This window comes from Marmota monax, unplaced genomic scaffold (assembly GCF_021218885.2).
Source record: "Marmota monax isolate L192 unplaced genomic scaffold, Marmota_monax_Labrador192_F-V1.1 WCK01_AAM20220418_F8-fsc00005, whole genome shotgun sequence".
In the NCBI taxonomy this organism is placed as follows: Eukaryota; Metazoa; Chordata; class Mammalia; order Rodentia; family Sciuridae; genus Marmota; species Marmota monax.
This window is the reverse complement of record NW_026692254.1, coordinates 28,633,661-28,651,101: the sequence shown is the minus strand read 5'-3', so window position 1 is coordinate 28,651,101 and position 17,441 is coordinate 28,633,661. Positions and strand designations below refer to the sequence as shown.

At 40.3% G+C, this 17,441-nt stretch overlaps 1 protein-coding gene across 1 annotated transcript in view; it reads left to right on the top strand.

Moving 5' to 3' along the window:
* Positions 1-17,441, top strand: part of Crtc3 (CREB regulated transcription coactivator 3) — a 107,826-nt gene that overhangs the window by 67,252 nt on the left and 23,133 nt on the right. Inside the window, exons 4-8 of the mRNA XM_046437951.2 lie at positions 2,148-2,209; positions 3,687-3,749; positions 5,681-5,781; positions 12,724-12,759; positions 16,226-16,311. Of these exons, the coding sequence (XP_046293907.1) occupies positions 2,148-2,209; positions 3,687-3,749; positions 5,681-5,781; positions 12,724-12,759; positions 16,226-16,311 (348 nt within the window). The remainder of the gene's footprint in view (positions 1-2,147; positions 2,210-3,686; positions 3,750-5,680; positions 5,782-12,723; positions 12,760-16,225; positions 16,312-17,441) is intronic.

Genomic DNA, 17,441 nt, shown 5'->3' with positions numbered 1-17,441 from the left:
CAGTTTGTTTAACTATAAAAAGGAGATAAAATCATCTCCCTCCCAGGATGGTTACAATTAAGTTGAAGGACAAATTCAGCATAGGCCTGGCACATAGTATGAGCTTATTGTGTCCATTTTCACATTGCTGATGTCTTAATGCACTTGTATCTTCTTTATTATTTATACTTTAAGAAATAAGGGTTTGGGGGCTGGGGTTGTGGCTTAGTGGTAGAGTGCTTGCCTAGCATGCATGAGGCACTGGGTTCAATCCTCAGCACCACATAAAAAATAAAATAAAGATAGGGCTGGGGTTGTGGCCCAGTGGTAAAGTACTCACCTAGCATATATAAGGCACTGGGTTCGATCCTCAGCACCACATAAATGTAAAATAAAGATATTGTATCCACCTAAAGCTTAAGAATAAATATGAAAAAAAATAAAATAAAGATATTGTGTCCATCTAAAACTAAAAATAAATATTTAAAAAAAAAAGAAATGAGTATTTGGAGGGCTGAGGTTGTGGCTCAGTGGTAGACATTTGCCTGGCATGTGTCAGGCACTGGGTTCAATTCTCAGCACCACATATAAATAAATGAATAAAAATAAAGGTCCATCAACTACTAAAAATATATATTTAAAAAGAAGAAGAAGAGTTTGGAGCCAGGCATAGTGGCACACCCCTGTAATCCTAGCGGTCTGGGAGGCCAACACTAGAGGACTGCAAGTTTAAAGCCAGCCTCAGCAATTTAGCAAGGCCCTAAGCAACTTAGTGAAACCCTGTCTCAAAATGAAAATTAAAAAAGGGCTGGGGATGTGGTTTGGGATCAAAAGCATTATTGGTGCATTTTATCCAATCAGTGATAAAAGAGACAAAAAGAATTGACTTGATTTTGGTGAGGGTGACAAGGAGGAGAGCCAGGCCTTTGAGGAGGCTGTGTTCCACATGGGAGCAGAGGAGAGGGAAATGGATTAGCAAAGGCAAAGAGGCAGGAAAGACAGGATATATTTGTGGAACCCAGACAGCTGGAGGTAAGAGCAAACAAGTACTGTGCAGCCAAATTTGATTTTGCCTTCCAGGTGGAAGAGAATCATCAAAGGTTTTCAATGCAAGAGAACAATATGATTTAAAATGCCCTAAGACAATCCCTTGGGTACAATTAACTAAATGCAGATAGCTCTACTATACTTGGTATGTACAGTGCAGCATCCCATTTCTTTACTCTATCTGGAACATGTTCTAAGGCATGCTAGACCCAAGGAACAAAACAGAATTTATGAAAGTATCTCCATAAGTCTAATGCACCTGTCTTTGGTTATAAGTATCATGAACTCACCTTAACTTGGAAGAAGGAGATTTATTGGCTTGCCACTAGAAACTCAAGAGCTAGATCCAGGGTTCTGTAGTTCTGTGGTGCTACCCCTGTGTTGACTTCATGTACTGGCAGGCTTTCTCCAAAGGGAGCTGTCAGACTCAAATAGCCTGGGCGTTTGCCACCTTTATTTGTGGCACTCCTTTCTCCCCCTTCAGAAGCATTCTTCCAGCTAGGTGGGTGGCCTATGTTTGTAATCCCAGCAGCTTAGGAGGCTGAGACAGAAGGATTATTAGTTCAAAGCCAGCCTCAGAAATTTAACCAGGCCCTAAGCAACTCTCAGTGAGACCCTGTCTCTAAATAAAATATATAAAAGGGCTGGGGATATGGCTTAGTGGTGGTTAAGCACCCTTGGGTTCAATCCCCAGTACCACCCCCTCAAAAAAGCATTCTTCCTTGGTCCTGCTTGTGTCATAAGCCCATCCTTGAACCAATCATTGTTTCCAGGGAGATGAAGTGCCTTGACTGGGTCCATCCGTGGAATGGGGAGGCCTGCACAGAATGGCAGCCTAACTGGGTTTGGGATGGGTATGGAGGTTGTTCTTGAAAACAGAAGATGCTGGGCATGCAGAAAAATAAGAAATGCCTCAAATGAATCATGCAAAGAAAACACTGGTTAGAAGATAAAAAGAATAGACTGTCCTAGAGGAAGTTGATAAGAGAAGGCATAAAGAAAGAACTGTCAGGTGTAGAGATGAAGATAAGAGCAAAAGACACAGTTTTTAGCTCTTCACAATTTCAGCTTCTTAATTTTGCTTCAACTTTCCATTATTTTTCCTTTATTAAAAATTCTACTTTGATGGTAGTACTTTTGGAGCCAATTACTCTTCACAGCCCCTGGATGAGAGTTGGCCAAGGTAAGCAAGCTACATTTAAAAGATATTTTAAAAGATATACAGATGTTATTTTTAAAATGATTTTACTTTATTTCATTCACCTTGAATGTTGTTTTAGAATAAAAGAGAGTCTGGTTTTCTCTTATAAAACTTAAGTCTTTTGATGTATAATCATGGGCTTGTATGAAAGTATAAAGTGAAAAATTAAGTAAATCTAGATCTTCCTACTTAAAAATCAAATAAAAACACATTTGGGATATATTTGCCAACAGAATACTCAGACTGGGTATTCTTCTATTTGAGACATGGAAAAATAAATGCCTTTTCTCAGGGTGTCTTCATAAGCAACTAAAAGGAATAAAAAACTCCTAAAATGGTAATATGCACAGTGATTTGACTTAGGATCTCTTTGAGTACTTGTGTACAAAAAATTAACTGAAAAGGACTTCTGCATCTGTTTGTATGGTTTCATTTTCAGATTTTGTGCGTGTTTATGTGTACTGAGGATCAAACCTAGGGCCTTACACATGCTAGGCAACACACTACTGCTGAGCCACATCCCCAGCCCCATGATATCATTCTCAGGTCACCAAGGCTCATTTAGGAGGCATTTGGAATGTACATATATATTTTTAAAAATTTGCTTTCTGGGTTGAGGTCTTTTCTCTGGGCAAATCTTGACCAAGCACTTACTACTGATATATAGTCCCAATCTGGAAAAGGAAATAAAGACAGGAACAGCTGGCCCCAATCTCGAGCGGGTTTTTAATTACCTTTAAGAATCTTTTTAAGAATCTTAGGATTCAAGTTTTTTGGATAAATACAGCATATTATTTTAAATCAGAAAAAGCATATCTCCAAACTGGTACTTTTCTTACATGTATCCAATAAAAAGTATCTTAATGTATAACAAATTAGAATAAAATAAATAAATAAACAAATAAAGTGTCTTATGCTTTCCAGAGCAGTAGGATTAGTCAGAGTAGTAGTTTCATTCTCTTGATGACTATAACAATTATAGTCCTCTTCATGTCCATCCAAATGGGAATGCAAAATATTTGTATCCAGGATTGCTTATGCACCCCCTACACATAATCAAGTTATGTGATAAGGATTAATATTTTTACACATCTAGAGTAAGACCTCATGTCACCTAAAGAGGACTCAGTCATGCAGTTGGCCAGTTTCAAAAAGTTTTCAGAGATGTTTATTTGCCCTTTTGTTAATGTTTTATATGTTCAGCTAGCTAATCCTATTCTTGTAGGTTTGGGGTGGTTATACTGGATATTAGAGCTCCTAGGTACTGAGAAATCATTTAGTCTAGCCTTGTTTTCACAATAATGAGAAAGTGAATGAGGCCTGGGGCATTTTTAAGTGACTCAGGTTATGGGTCTAGGTGTGTAGAGACCTTTTCTCAAACCCAGATCCAAGGCTCTCTTTTGCTCCTGTGGATTAAACTTCTTTTCCTCGTATGCTTATGTTGTTCTGGTTTTTAAAGGCAGCAACCTCCTTGGAAAGAAGAAAAGCATCCTGGGTTCAGGCTAACATCTGCACTTAACAGGTACGTGGGCTGTTTCATACTAGAAGTAGATTTTAAAGAAGACCCAACAATTTGATTGTTCTGGTATTCTTTATAAATTATCTGGCTGCCAAGTGTGTTTATGCCTATTGTGATGAAGTGTTAGAACAAAACAAAAAGTTCACCATTTATTGAGTGTGCAGGGCACAGTGTAAGAACATGAGGTCTGGAGTAGATTAACTTCGGTTTGCCTCAATTGGCTTATCTGAAAACTGTAGATAATTATAACTCATGGGATGGTTATGAGGATTAAAAAGGATAAAAAGACACATGAGAAGCATAAGTGTATGCTTAAGCGTAAGTGTAACATCAACAATTGTCATGATCACTTTGGATTCTTCTCCATAAGTAAATGTTCTATCTGGTCATTTTTTTCATACATGGCAAGAATGAGTATTAAATTTCTGCTTTAAGAGGCCAAATGACTTGTCCAAGTTCCCTCAGCTAATATGTGAAGGACTGGAATTTTAAAAAGGCAAAATCCCTTCTAATATTGCAAAACTTTAAACATACACAAAAGAGAATATTGTAAGGGGCCCCTTGTGCCCATCCCTCAATTCAGTCTCGATTGGCATTCCACCAGTCTCGTTTCTTCTCTACCTTCCACTTCATACCCCAACCTACAACTGGCTAGATAAAATATTTTACCTGCAAATATCTCTTACCAGAACAAGGCCAATGAGAAATCTTAAAAAGAAAAGAAAAATTCTGTTATTACACTTAACAAAATTAACAATAATTCTTTAACATCATCTAATATCCAGTTTATATTCACATTTTCACAACTGTCTGCATTTGATTGATATACTCTTGAGTTTCTTTGAATCTGTAAAGGAGATGGAAGCTGAACCTGGGTCTCTGCTCCCAGAGCCCACGCTCATCCTGTTGTATCACGTGGGTTCTTATCTTGTTGGTCTAGTCCCTTGTCTGAAGCCACATGGCTTAATGGTTACATGAGGCTGTCACCTGGATTGGACCACAGAAAACCATTTTAGACTAGCTTGACATGTCTCACATGTACTTCTTGTGGCAGACAGTTTGACCCTTGGATGAGATAAATAATTGTCTCTTGAAACAGAGGCTCTATATAAACTAAAGGAGAATTTCAGAAATTTGCTATTGATCAGCATTTCCCATATTTCTTGTCTTAGGACTTCTTTATACCCTTAAAAAATATGGAAGCCCTCAAAGAATATTTGTTTATGTGAATATGTATTGATATTAAAATTTAAATTGAGAGATTTAAAAAATACCTGTTAATGCATTCAAAAATAATATAAATATATCTCTTTTAAAGAAACACAATCATATTTTCCAAAACAAAAAAAAAAATGCTGAGAATAGTTACATCATTATACCTTTTACAAAGCTCTTGAAAGCAGTGGGCTTCTCTGCTGGTGCTTTCAATCTGTGATGGCTTCACATATCACACAGCTGTTGGGAAAACTGCACTGGGTGAACCAGAAAGGCCAGGAACTCTGTAGTGTTATTTTGAAAACAGTCTTGACCTTGCATTTACCCTAAAAGAACCTTTTCTGGGGGGTCCTTCACTTCAGAATGGGCACTTTCAGATAGGGAAAACTTAGTGGAGCTGCATATTGTATGCGTCATAGCCATCTTCTGAGTGGCAAAGAAGAAAAGGAAGGTCTTAGAGGGAAGCCATGAATGTGAGAACTGCCTTGTTGAAATAGTTCACCATGCTGAGCTTCAAAGTATAAGGCTATGTGAGTATAAATTAAAATCTTTTGGAGTGGCGATCCTTAGATTGCTATTGATGTAAGACATTACAGGTAGGTCCTGACCCTTCATTTTTTTGGATGATTATAAGTCTGTTGTTCTTGCCTTTCTTTCCTGTTGGTAATCTTCAGCAAAGAATACTGCATTTCAGCCAGACTCTCTCCTCCCTTCCTTAGGACCAATTCTGATTCTGCTCTTCACACGAGTGCTCTGAGCACCAAGCCCCAGGACCCCTATGGAGGAGGGGGCCAGTCAGCCTGGCCTGCCCCATATATGGGTAAGACACGCAGGGCCCTGCTAACAGTATCTGTGCTTTTTCATTCTGTCTGTAGGAACTGAGAGTGAAAAGCTTATGAGGAGCACATACTTCCCTAGTTTGGTGGTCTTCAGAGAAGCTCATGGCAGGGGAAGTGGGTGTGTTCATGATGAAGTTAGGATATATCTTTTCCTTGCTTCTTCTGTGAAAAATGGTCCCTTGTCGGCATGTCTTGGCCCTTGGTCTTCCTCCTCCTTCATGGCATTGCCCTTCTTCTAGGCACTGATTATCTTTTTCATAGACTTTCGTATTAACTTACTAACTGGTCTCTTTATTTCCAATTCATATCCTGTCAGTCCAATTTTCTGTTAGGTTCTCTTAGGGTCCTCCTCTGTTGATAAGACCAGGTTGGAGGAAATGGCTTCCTTTCCTGGATCCCTGGACCTTTTATGACTGAAGCTCAAGATGAGGCAGACTCGGGGCTGGGGATATTGTTCAAGCGGTAGCGCGCTCACCTCGAATGCGTGCGGCCCGGGTTCGATCCTCAACACCACATACAAACAAAGATGTTGTGTCCGCCAAAAAACTAAAAAAATAAATATTAAAAAATTCTCTCTCTCTTTCTAAAAAAAAAAAAAAAAAAGATGAGGCAGACTCTCCAGTGGCTGGCAGCCCTGGTGCAAGATCTTCCCCTATGGGAGAAGTATTCAGACAAGACTTGGGCAGGGAGGAGCAGAGGAGAAGTTTTCGTGCTCTGTGCAGGAAAACTTGCCCCTGGGAAGGAGGAAGAGAGGGAGCAGAACTGGAGCTGAGCACTACCTGCTCCCTCTTTCCCTATTTTGCTGTTCAGATCACCATTCTACCTCCTTTGGGCCAGAGTGAGTCCAGGAGAGAAAGGCCAAGAGTGAAGGAGTGGGGTAAAGGCACACTCACACCATCTGAACCCAAGTCCTACTCTTGTTCCTGTCCTGAAAGCCAGCAGTGCCACTTACTTACCCCTAGGAGAAAGAGTCCAGATCTCTTTTCTGGAGTGACATGTACCCCAGGATTGGGCACTTGCCTGCCTCTTCCCTCTGCTCCCCAGCCTCATTCCCTGAGTCAGCCTTGGAGTTCTGCTGTTTCATCCTGTTCCCATCTCTTCCTCTTGTAACTCGTTCCTGGTCCACCTGGCCAACACTTCAACTGTGAACTTCAACTTGTGTCAGCATTTCTGTGTAGCCTTCTGGAACCTTCCTATCTCTGTTGGCCCCCAACTACCCCTGTCTTTCTAACATCCTGAAGTATTAATTGCAGATGGACTTAACACCTGGGACACTTGACTGCTTTTTCATACACATGCTTCTTTCACTCTCCTAGGGGAAATTTCTCAAAGGCAACATCTACTGGTCACGTTCTTTCTTATACCTAACAGTCCCTGGCACAGAGGAATCCTCATAATGGAGAAGGGCAGAGAAAACACACAGTGGCTCACACATTCAGAGCACTTGCTAAAACATGTTAGGCACTGACATTTGACCCTCACCTGAAATGAGTCTGGTTCATTTAGTCACATTCCACACCCACCTTTTGGGGGCTTATAATCTAGAAAGAACTACTATCTTGAATTATCCATTCCATCTACAGACTGAGAGAAAGAGGATTGAGAATAAATATTGTTTTACTAAAGTACCAGTTTTTCTAGTTTTCTTTATTTTGGACTAAAGTCTTAATAGCCTCTGTTCTTTCCAAGGAGAATATTCATGGTTATATTTTTTGCATATCGTAGGGATGGGTTTTAATAACAATTGTTGCTGTATTTGTTCCCTTGGTACAATTTAGAAAAGACTCCACTTGCTTAAATGATTTCTTGTAAAGTATGAGGTCTTTCAGAATTGGTGGGACATGGGTATATGAGAGTGAAGTTGGTGGAGATGTTGAAATTGGATATGGGTCGATTGCTCCCTACTTATAGAAGTGGGATGTGTGGGAAGATGGAACAGTTTAGCTTCAGGGTAGGTAGATGGGAATATATAAACAAAGCCTAAAAAAGCCAAGAATATAATCAGCGGAGTACCTGTGGGTACAGCAGGTCTTAGTGTCCCTGGACTGGGAGCAAACCAGCTTGATAGATCTTTGCCCTGGAACTCATGCGTTTCTACATCAGCATGGCCTTTGCATTTTGAGCAAAGTTTATGCTTCTTTAGAAGGGACTGAAGGCCTCAAGAGAATAAGGGAACCATAGATAATTTAAGGAGTTTTTGAGGCTTGCATGCAAAGAGAAAAGAAAGTAATTAAAGAAAGTGGTTACTTGAATTGGAAGTGTTTATACTAAGGGTGATTTAGCCTGAGATGAGAAATGTCAGGCCAGGCCAGATCCACATGACTCGGGAGGCTGAATTGCAGGAGGATTGCAAATTAGAGGCCAGCCTCAGCAACTTAGTGAGACCTTTAGCATCTTAGCAAGACCCTGTCTCTAAATAAAATATAAAAAAAGGCTATGGATGTAGCTCAATGATAGAGTGCCCTTAGGTTCAAACTCCAATACCACACACACACACACACACAAAGTCAGAATATGTGAATATGAATAAGAAAAATGAAAAAAACAATGTTGATACAGATAGGCAGAACAATAATAAAAGAAGTAAAGAGATACCTGGGAGGCTGAGGCAAGTTCGAGGCCAACCTCAGCAACTTAGCAAGACCCTGTCTCAAAATAAAAAAGGACGGGGGATGGAGCTTATTGGTAGAGCACTCCTGGTTAGTTTCTCAGTTCCAAAAGGTGGGGTTAGGGGACAGGAAGGGAAAAAATTCTGAAGCAGGGCTCCTGAGTTGACATGAGAATCTGATGATCTCACCTTTTCAAATCAGAAGTTAGAAAAGGGCCACAATATCTGACCACCATGGAAGGTGGGCCATTCTCCAGCTTGGATGTCTGAACCGTGTGCCTGCTCCTGCAATTGCCCTGCAAGTACAGCAGAACTCAGAAACACATCCAAATATGGATGTGTTTACATGGGAAAGCCAGTGTGTTTAAAATATTATTCAAGTCTCTAAGGATGGGAATTATTTCTGGAGAATTCTATTTGTTGGTGGGAGCTATTTTAAATAGTTTTATGTGTTTTCTCCCTGTAATTCATTGAAGTTTTTCATTTTCTTTCCTTTAGGATTTTAAAAATATCAACTAGCTTTACAAAAAGGTATTTCTTTTTATAGGACCAACCAAATAAAGTAAAAATTAAAAAGGGGATGGGAAAATATAATTGGAGCCCAGAACCAGGTTCTGTGGTGGGAGCAATAATAACCGACGTTTCCCTAGGAATCTTTGCTCAGTGTAGTGAGGGACCCCACTTAGTTGTTGTTATTTTCGGGAGCAGATGATAAGGGAGCATCTGCACAATGGCTTAACTACATGAGCAGGAAACTCTGATACATTCGTAAGTGAAGGTTCATGTCCCCAGAAAATAAAGCCATTAGTTTGATACATGCTTAGTAATTTTCGTAATGGTTTTTAACTCGCATGATAATTAGCAGTGATAAGCAGTGGTAAATGCCAGAAATAAACTTTTATACAATCAAATGGGATTTTTATAATTTCTGTCTTCTTGTTTAAGTAGGCAGAATCTATAAAGAGAAGGATTGACCATTTCCCTGGCAGCATGTGCAGTTTAATTACCATTTTGCACACCCATGCAGATAGCAAGCACTAGGGCTGTCTGTGACACTTGCCCTGCTTCACGGCCTGGGGCTATCCCTAGACTCCCCTCCTCTAATGGCCAGCATATGGAGGAGGGAGCTGGAGCAGGCCTTGATCTCTCAAGGAGCAGTCTAGGGTCAAGCACAGAAGAGCATGTGACTTGTCTTCACACCCAGAGCAGTAGGAGTTGAATATCGCCATCTTTGGGGAGTACAGTCCTTTGCTCCTACTCTAGAGGGGCTGATATTCTTTGTACCTCAGTGACCTTTCAACTGGCAATAAACTTTGACTGCAGAGTTAAGAAGAAGGTTTTAAATAACCCTAAGAGATGTAAGCCTAATAATGACATTTGATTGTCTGGCACAAGCATCCCAGGTCTGAAGAGGGGCAAAAGGAGTGTTGCTGAGGTGGCAAGAGGGCCCAGGATGTGGAGGCTGAAATTCCAGAGCTCACTCTAATTAAGGGATCCGCCTTTTGACTTCTCTTGTACCTCAAATCAAGACCATGTGAGGAGTTATATTAGACTTGCCAGGCATGGGAACGTGCAGAAGGAACGTGGTCTCAGATGCACTTAGGTCAGCTCTCTGAGGCCCCGGCGCTGTGAGAATTCCTGGAACACAGATACAGCCTCAGTCATTGCTGTCCCATCCCCTGTGGGACTGAAGTGAATTAATTCCCTCTGTTTTCAGATACTCAGTCACAACTGGTTCCTTTTTAAATTTTTTACCCTTAATTTATAATTATATCTTCTGGTATTTTTTATTTGGTGGGAAGAATCCAGCCTTGGACATTTTGCTTATGCTAACTTGGTGCTAACATATCAGTTATTACCATCCTCATCCTCTAATCGTTTAAGATAACACTTAAGAGTTATATTTAATGACCCTTGTTCTCCTTCCCCTTGCACCCATACAATAGCCAAATTCTGATCATTCTATCCCTGTAATGAATCTCAAGCCTTCTTCTTATTTTCTGTACTCACTGCCAGTACCCCACTTTGTGTCTATTATATTGGTTTTCTGCCAGGTTTCCCTGCCTTGAGGCTTTCTCTTTTCAGTTGGTCTCATATTCTTCTGCAAGAGGAGTGTCTAAAATCTTTTATTCCCCAACTCATGTCCAATTACTGGAAGACCTCTTCACTCCAGCCTTATCTCCCATTCCTTCCCCCTTGAGCTGCAGCCAGGCTTCCGCATCCTCTGCCTTGCCCTACATACACATCTTCTTCTTCCCTTTCTCCCTCTTCTCCATACCCCTTCCCCACTCCTCCTCCTGTCTCCATTTCATAATCAACTTTACTTCCAACTGTCTAAATCCTTCTGGTTCAACAAATTGTCTTGGGACATGGTCATGGATACTCATAATTTTCTAGAAGAGCTTATCAGAAGAATAATATAATCAGCGGTCATCAACCTTTGCAGGGGAGTCCTTGTCCTAGAACCAGCAGTGTGGTCTCGGACATGATAATAGCACCTATGTCAAAGAGTTCCTGCTAGAATTACCGGAACTCATCTTTGAGAAGTGCCTGACCCATCATAAGTGCTCAATAATGCTGGCTGTTATTATCATCTTTCTCATTGTCCTTCAATGCCTAACTCAGACATGAAGCCTTCCTTCTGCCCCAGTCTGATGGAGAGGGTGGCACTAATGGGATGTCATGTGGGGAATCTGATGGCCTCTCTGACAGTTTTACATGGTAGCTCTCAGTTGCATCTTCATGTTTCAAGGACAAGTCAGTCTTAATCGGTATCTTGAATATAATATTATTCCACATACCGTACTAATTTACTATATAGAACTTAGTTTTAAATTCTTAGTAGGATAACTACATTTTTTTTGTATTGAGCCTAAAAGCGCTTTTTTTGTATTGAGCCCAAAAGGCTTCCACTGAGCCACATCCCCAGCCCTTATTTTATACTTTATTTAGAGATAGGATCTCGCTGAGTTGCTAAGTACTTCACTAATCTGCCGAGGCTGGCTTTGAACTCTTCCTGCCTCAGCCTCCCGAGTTGCTGGGATTTCAGGTGTGCACCACTGTGCCTGGCTCCCAGCTCTTTGTAGTTTTTATTATAAGACAAAGTCTCACTGAGTTGGCCAGACTGGCCTTGAACTTGAAGTTCTCTTGCCTCAGCCTCCCAAGTAACTGGGATTATTTTTAGGCATGCACTACCACACCCCAGGGCAATCACATTTTACTGATCAGAATGGTCAAGTTTCCCTGCCCTTTCCCAAAAAGCCAAAATGTGAATCAAGAGTTTTCCTTCCTCTCCTTTTGACAGTGCTGACAGCAGGGCTACATCTTTTGTCTTTCTGTACTTGGCTTTTTAAGGTTCTCCTGTTCACATGGCTTTTCTTTAGAGGTGCTAAATTACTGATGAAGTAAGTGGCAGCCTAGTCCAAGTCTCTCTAAAGAGTGAGCCAATGACCTTCTGCAGGAGAGTCCCCAGAGATGATTATTGAAGACAGATTCCTCAGCCAGTTCTCACACTTTTGGAGTCAACATCTTTTAGGGTTGGACCCAAGAACCTGCATTTTAACAAGCTTACCCAAAAGGTCTTTTGTGCACTAAAATAAACTTTTCAATCACTAACTTAGATTCTGTTCCTATGGGCTGGAAAGAAATTGTCTTTGTTTGTGTGCTTAATTTCAGGATCTCTTAGTGCTTCTGGGGACTCTCAGTGTAGCCCTGGCCCTTAGGCTCCACTAGATAATTCATGGATTAAATATTCTTTATTCAGCCAGAACTTATTCCAAGTCAAATTTTTAAAACTTTGGAAATAGCTATCACATGTGCCCTTTAAAATGACTTTGACTCCAGGTACATTTTTTAAAAAGTTAACTTGACTTTGTAAGAAATATATATTAACAACATCCAGCATGGAGTTTCCACTTTGTTCCTATAAACACCCATATTAAGTCTAAGACAGTGACATGGTCTCTTAAAAATACGTACCCTCCCCCAGCTTACATTTGGAAGAGTTTCAAGCCAGACTTCTTTTTGATTCAAAGAGAGGTTCTCAGGCTTCATAAAAGTTGTTCTCTCAGGACAGAGGCAGTAAGAAAATTTCAGACAGACAATTTTAAAGGAAAAGAAAAGTAGACAGGCACCAACTTTAGACTCAGACTACATCTAATTTTAGTATAAACACTAAAGCACATTGAACAAGCATTGATATATTAAAACTGCTTTAGAATTTTCAAAAAATTGTATTACAAATCAGAAAGTTACTAATTCATGAATAAATGAAAATTAAAGCACCACATAAAAGTGTTTTTTTCTTTCCCACCAGGTTTCTGTGATGGTGAGAATGATGGACACCGGGAAGGTATGAATCGGTTTTACTTACCTGTGTTGGAGTGGGATGCTGGTCCTCATATGCATAACCTTCTTTCAACAGTTGAACTAATTAATACTCATATTTTTAAGACTCCCCTGCAAAGGTTGATGACCACTGATTGTATATTATTCTGATATGCTCTTCTAGAAAATTATGAGTATCCATGACCAAAACTTTAAGAAAGGAAATAGGTGATTAGGTTGTGAAGTTTCATTGTTACCCAAGTCCCCACAGTCATAAGGTTGTGCAGGAGAACAAAAGTCTTAACTGCATAAAAATATGAATTAACCCATCAGTTAAATAATTAGTTATTCCAATATCCCTCTCTCATCAACATTGTCTCTGCCCATTTAGTCTTCATGATTCAGTAATTGACAGATTTAAATAAGAAATGCAAGGAAAATGTAAATTGATCACAAAATGAAATGATAAATTTTGCAGAAGATACCGAGTTTCTTTTCTTCTTTTTTTTTTGGGGGGGGGGGGTACCAGAGATTGAACCAAGGGGCGCTTAACCACCGAGCCGTATCCCCAGCCCTTTTTTATATTTTATTAGAGACAGGGTCTTGCTGAGTTGCTTAGGGCCTCACTGAGTTGCTGAGGCTGTGTTTGAACTCGTGATCCTCCTGCCTCAGCCTCCCAAGTCACTAGGATTATAGGCATGTGCCACTGTGCACAGCGATACTGAGTTTCTTTATAAAGCCAATTAAAATAATGCTGGAGGTCTGCTGAAATGACACTCAAAGCCTTGGATAAATGAGAGTCCAACACTTCATTTATTCATTTGGGACCAGGCAGTATTTTCTTTTCCCTAAATCTTCATAAATTGAAATTTAATTTTCATGAACTGAAGCTGAACAGCTAAATTAGATTTATATGTCATAGAGATAAGGCTCATGGGTAATATGATAAATGAGGAAAATCCTGCTTGAGAGACACAGTTGTCTCTCATCCTGCAAACTCCTTTTCTGAACAAGCTGTTTCAGGCATTAAATGAAAGCATGAAAATATCAATAAGCATCTAATCCATTAGGATAGAAATGAAGAAATGCCTTCAAGGTTGTTTGCACACAGGCGTGTGTGCGCGCGCGCGCACACACACACACACACACACACACACACACATACACATATCCCGTGGATTCTTTGAAGAATTCCCATCAAATTTTGGATGAAAAACAAATGAGGGCTAGGGATATAGCTCAGCTGGTAGAGTGCTTGCCTCACATGCATAAGGCCCTGGGTTTAATCCCAGCACTACCAAAAAAAAAAAAAAAAGTGGAAAACAAATAAAAAATAATGAGCTTCTCACAGAAAACAATCCCTGTTATCTCTCTGGTAGCCTTGAGTCTAACTCAGCCCTTAGGACTTCTCCTGGTGTCCCGACACCTATGAGAGCACTTTCCTCCCTCCCTTTCCCCCACCCCCTTTTGTCTATATGGGGATTGAACCCAGGGGTGCTGCTGTACTACTAAATTACATAGGAACTTATCAAATTGCTGAAGCTGGCCTTGAATTTACAATCCTCCTGCCTCTGCTTCCCAAATTGCTGGGATTATAGGCCTGTGTCACCATGCCCAGATCACTTTTTTCTTCTTGATTTCCTATTGTCCTGGTTTAGAAAGGCTCTCAAGACCTGTTATTCTTGTCCTCCAGTTTGTGGGCAGACAGTTTTAGGATCCAAATTTCCCAAGCACTATTTTAAGTTTCTCCCCACAGCCAGTGAAACATAGATCCGGCCCTGTCCTTGTGAAGTTTCTGAAGCAGTTTATATTAATGATTAGACCAGGTAACATCAGGAGAAAAGAAAATCCACAAGGATGTTGACAAAATAAGCCCTTCAAAAGAGTAATTTGGTCTGAGGATGCAGCTTAAATTGTAGAGTGAGCACATACATCACAGGCTGTCAATCCCTAGCACCATTTAAAAAGAGAGGGAGAGGGGTATTTGAATATCAAGATTGAGAGACACCTGGGAACATTGATAAAGCGTGAGCTATTTTTGCAGAAATGACATTGTGGTGATGATGCTGGTAAGATTAACTGTGAAGATCATTGTATCATTCCCTTGCGGTGCTATCAGAGGAATTATACACTCTATCCATACTTAATTCTAGGAATTCATGATTGTAATTATATCCTAAGTTTCATTAAATAGAAATAAACTTATTTTAAAGTATTTTAAACCCTTTTATCAAAATTACTTTGAAATTTTGGCCCTTGGTTTGTTTTGTTTTAGGCACTGGGGATTAAACCCAGGAGTGCTTAACCATTGAGCCACATTGCCAGCCCTCTTTATTTTTTGAGACGGGGCCTCAATAAATTGCTGGGGCCTTGCTAAATTGCTGAGGCTGGCCTTGAATTTGAAATCCTCTTATCTCAGCCTCCCAAGTTGCTGGGTTTACAGTCTGGTTCCTGTTTTAAGTGACTTCTTTCTGGGGTCCATTATCCATGCTGTGTGGGGTTAGGACTAGACAGTCCTGACACAGTGGAGCTACATGGTCACCAGAACATAACAGCATTCCTCGTTCTGAACAGTCAACCAGCATCTGATGCTGATTCCCCTCCTAACATCAGATCCTGTGTTTCCTCAGGGTCAGCCCTCGTCCTCTGGCCCGTCTTTGAGAACAGAAAGCTTTCATTTGTTTTGTGGATCAGCATTCTTATTTTACCTGGAATGACTGATAGTGTTAAAGCAGAAGGCCCTGGTATGGGCCCTTCACACACAGCCAGGTTGTTTTAGAGCTTTTGAGGCCGCTAGGACTCCTCAGCTGACCATCCTCAAATCTGCTGGGTTACTAATTCCTCTTTATTCCCTGTCCTAGCCTATTACCAAGCACCTTCATTGCCATCATGGCTTCCACATGCTCTTTCTATTTTCCGTCTCATTCTTCCCTAGATTATTGTGTGCCTCTTCTTACCACTTTTTCCAAGCTTGCAGGGCCATTCCCTACCTAGTCTTAATCTTTTACATTTTATTTCCAACCACTCTTTTACCTAGCCTATGTTCCACATGATAAGAACTACTCGATGCTATCGTTGCCCATAATTTTCTCTCTCCTTAGGCCTTTTTCTTAATTTTTCCTCCTTGGAATGTCTTCCCAGGGTCTTTAAAGGGCTGCCCAGAACACTTATCTCCAGAGCCTCCCTGGATTCATTCTTTCCTGTAAGGCAGCAGCACTGTACCAGTGATTCTCCTGGGCATCCCCTGGTTTCTTCTCTCAGTGGTGTTATTTATGTGTTGACCTCATATGGGCTAGGTTACAAATTCCTTACAGTTGAATCCATGTCTGCTTACTATCTATGCAACCCCACAGTGATGCTGAAAGCACTTTCCCTTGTAAACAGTTAATAAATATTTTTTAAATAAATTGTGTTTTTACAAAGATAATTTGTTTATCCAAAGATAGGATGGCTGCCCTCTAATGCAATGAATTTTCTTTCCCCCCTTTTAGTGGCATCTTTCCCTGGCCCATTGAAAGAAGAAAATCTGTTAAATGTTCCAAAGCCACTGCCAAAACAACTATGGGAGACCAAGGAGGTGGGTGAACAGTATTTAACTGTGCTTGTTGTCACTGGATGTTTGCACTCCAGAGGTATTATAAAATCCTGCAGAGGCGGAAACAAGAGGAGTGGGGAGACAGAGAGGAAAAATATAGTTGGGAATGATTTCTCAAGTAAAAATGATCACATTTGTGTTGATGAATCAGTACACTGATCTTTGACTTCCTGATTTTCATGGGAATTTATTCATTCAAAAAAAGAAACCTTTTAAGCCCTATGTGTTTTATTCATGTTGTTAAAAGCTCTGAAACCTGGTAACAAGTCATAGCTGATCTCTCTGTTTTGTAAGCCATCACCTTCTTCTGGTCTCCAGTTTATGTCCAGAATTATTATTGCAGCAGATAATCCTTTCTTTGACTTGTATTCTCCAGGAGCCAGTAAATGAGTCATCTGTTTTACTGTGATTTTGATGAGCCTTTGAGCATTTGTATCTAAAATTGTGCTAGCTGACCTCCACCCTGTTCACCCACTGTGGGCGAAAGGGAGGCCCCATAGTACTTGATATGACCTTCCTTCCTGTAAGGAAGCTGTCTTGATTTTGAAAGAAAAGTTCATCTGTTCCACCCCTTAACGATGCTCTGTTGTAATCACTTATACTGTCTCTGTACTTAACCTGTTAGGATCCCTTTGGTCTAGCTCCGTTTTCTTCCACCAACCATACCAAAGTCTCTGCTAGCATTAGAGTAGGCTTAACAAATTTTTAATAAAGTCAAGGTGTATTTGATGTTAATCTTTGGGGGGATAAAAAGCTATGATTTAAAATTTACATATTTAAGCATAGGAGAAGCAGTTGTATGGTATGTTTTTGGTCAAGTGGTTTTGGAGGCTTTTATCAGAGGATGGCTTTGACTTCTCTAGCCAAGCAAGCACTGGCTTTCCCCCTGAGGACCAGGGGCTGCTGTCTCTGAGAAGAGGTGCTCATCTTTTTCAGTTCTTATGGATTTATAGTACTCACTCCCGCCCCCCCAGAGTTTATCTAATTGAATTATTTTTTTCTTTTGACATTCATTTCATCTTTCTTTACCATATTTTGCTTTTCTATTTCCTTCTTATCCTCAAGCCAATTGGGAAAAAATGTTTACTTAAAAGCTCTATATGTAAAATATT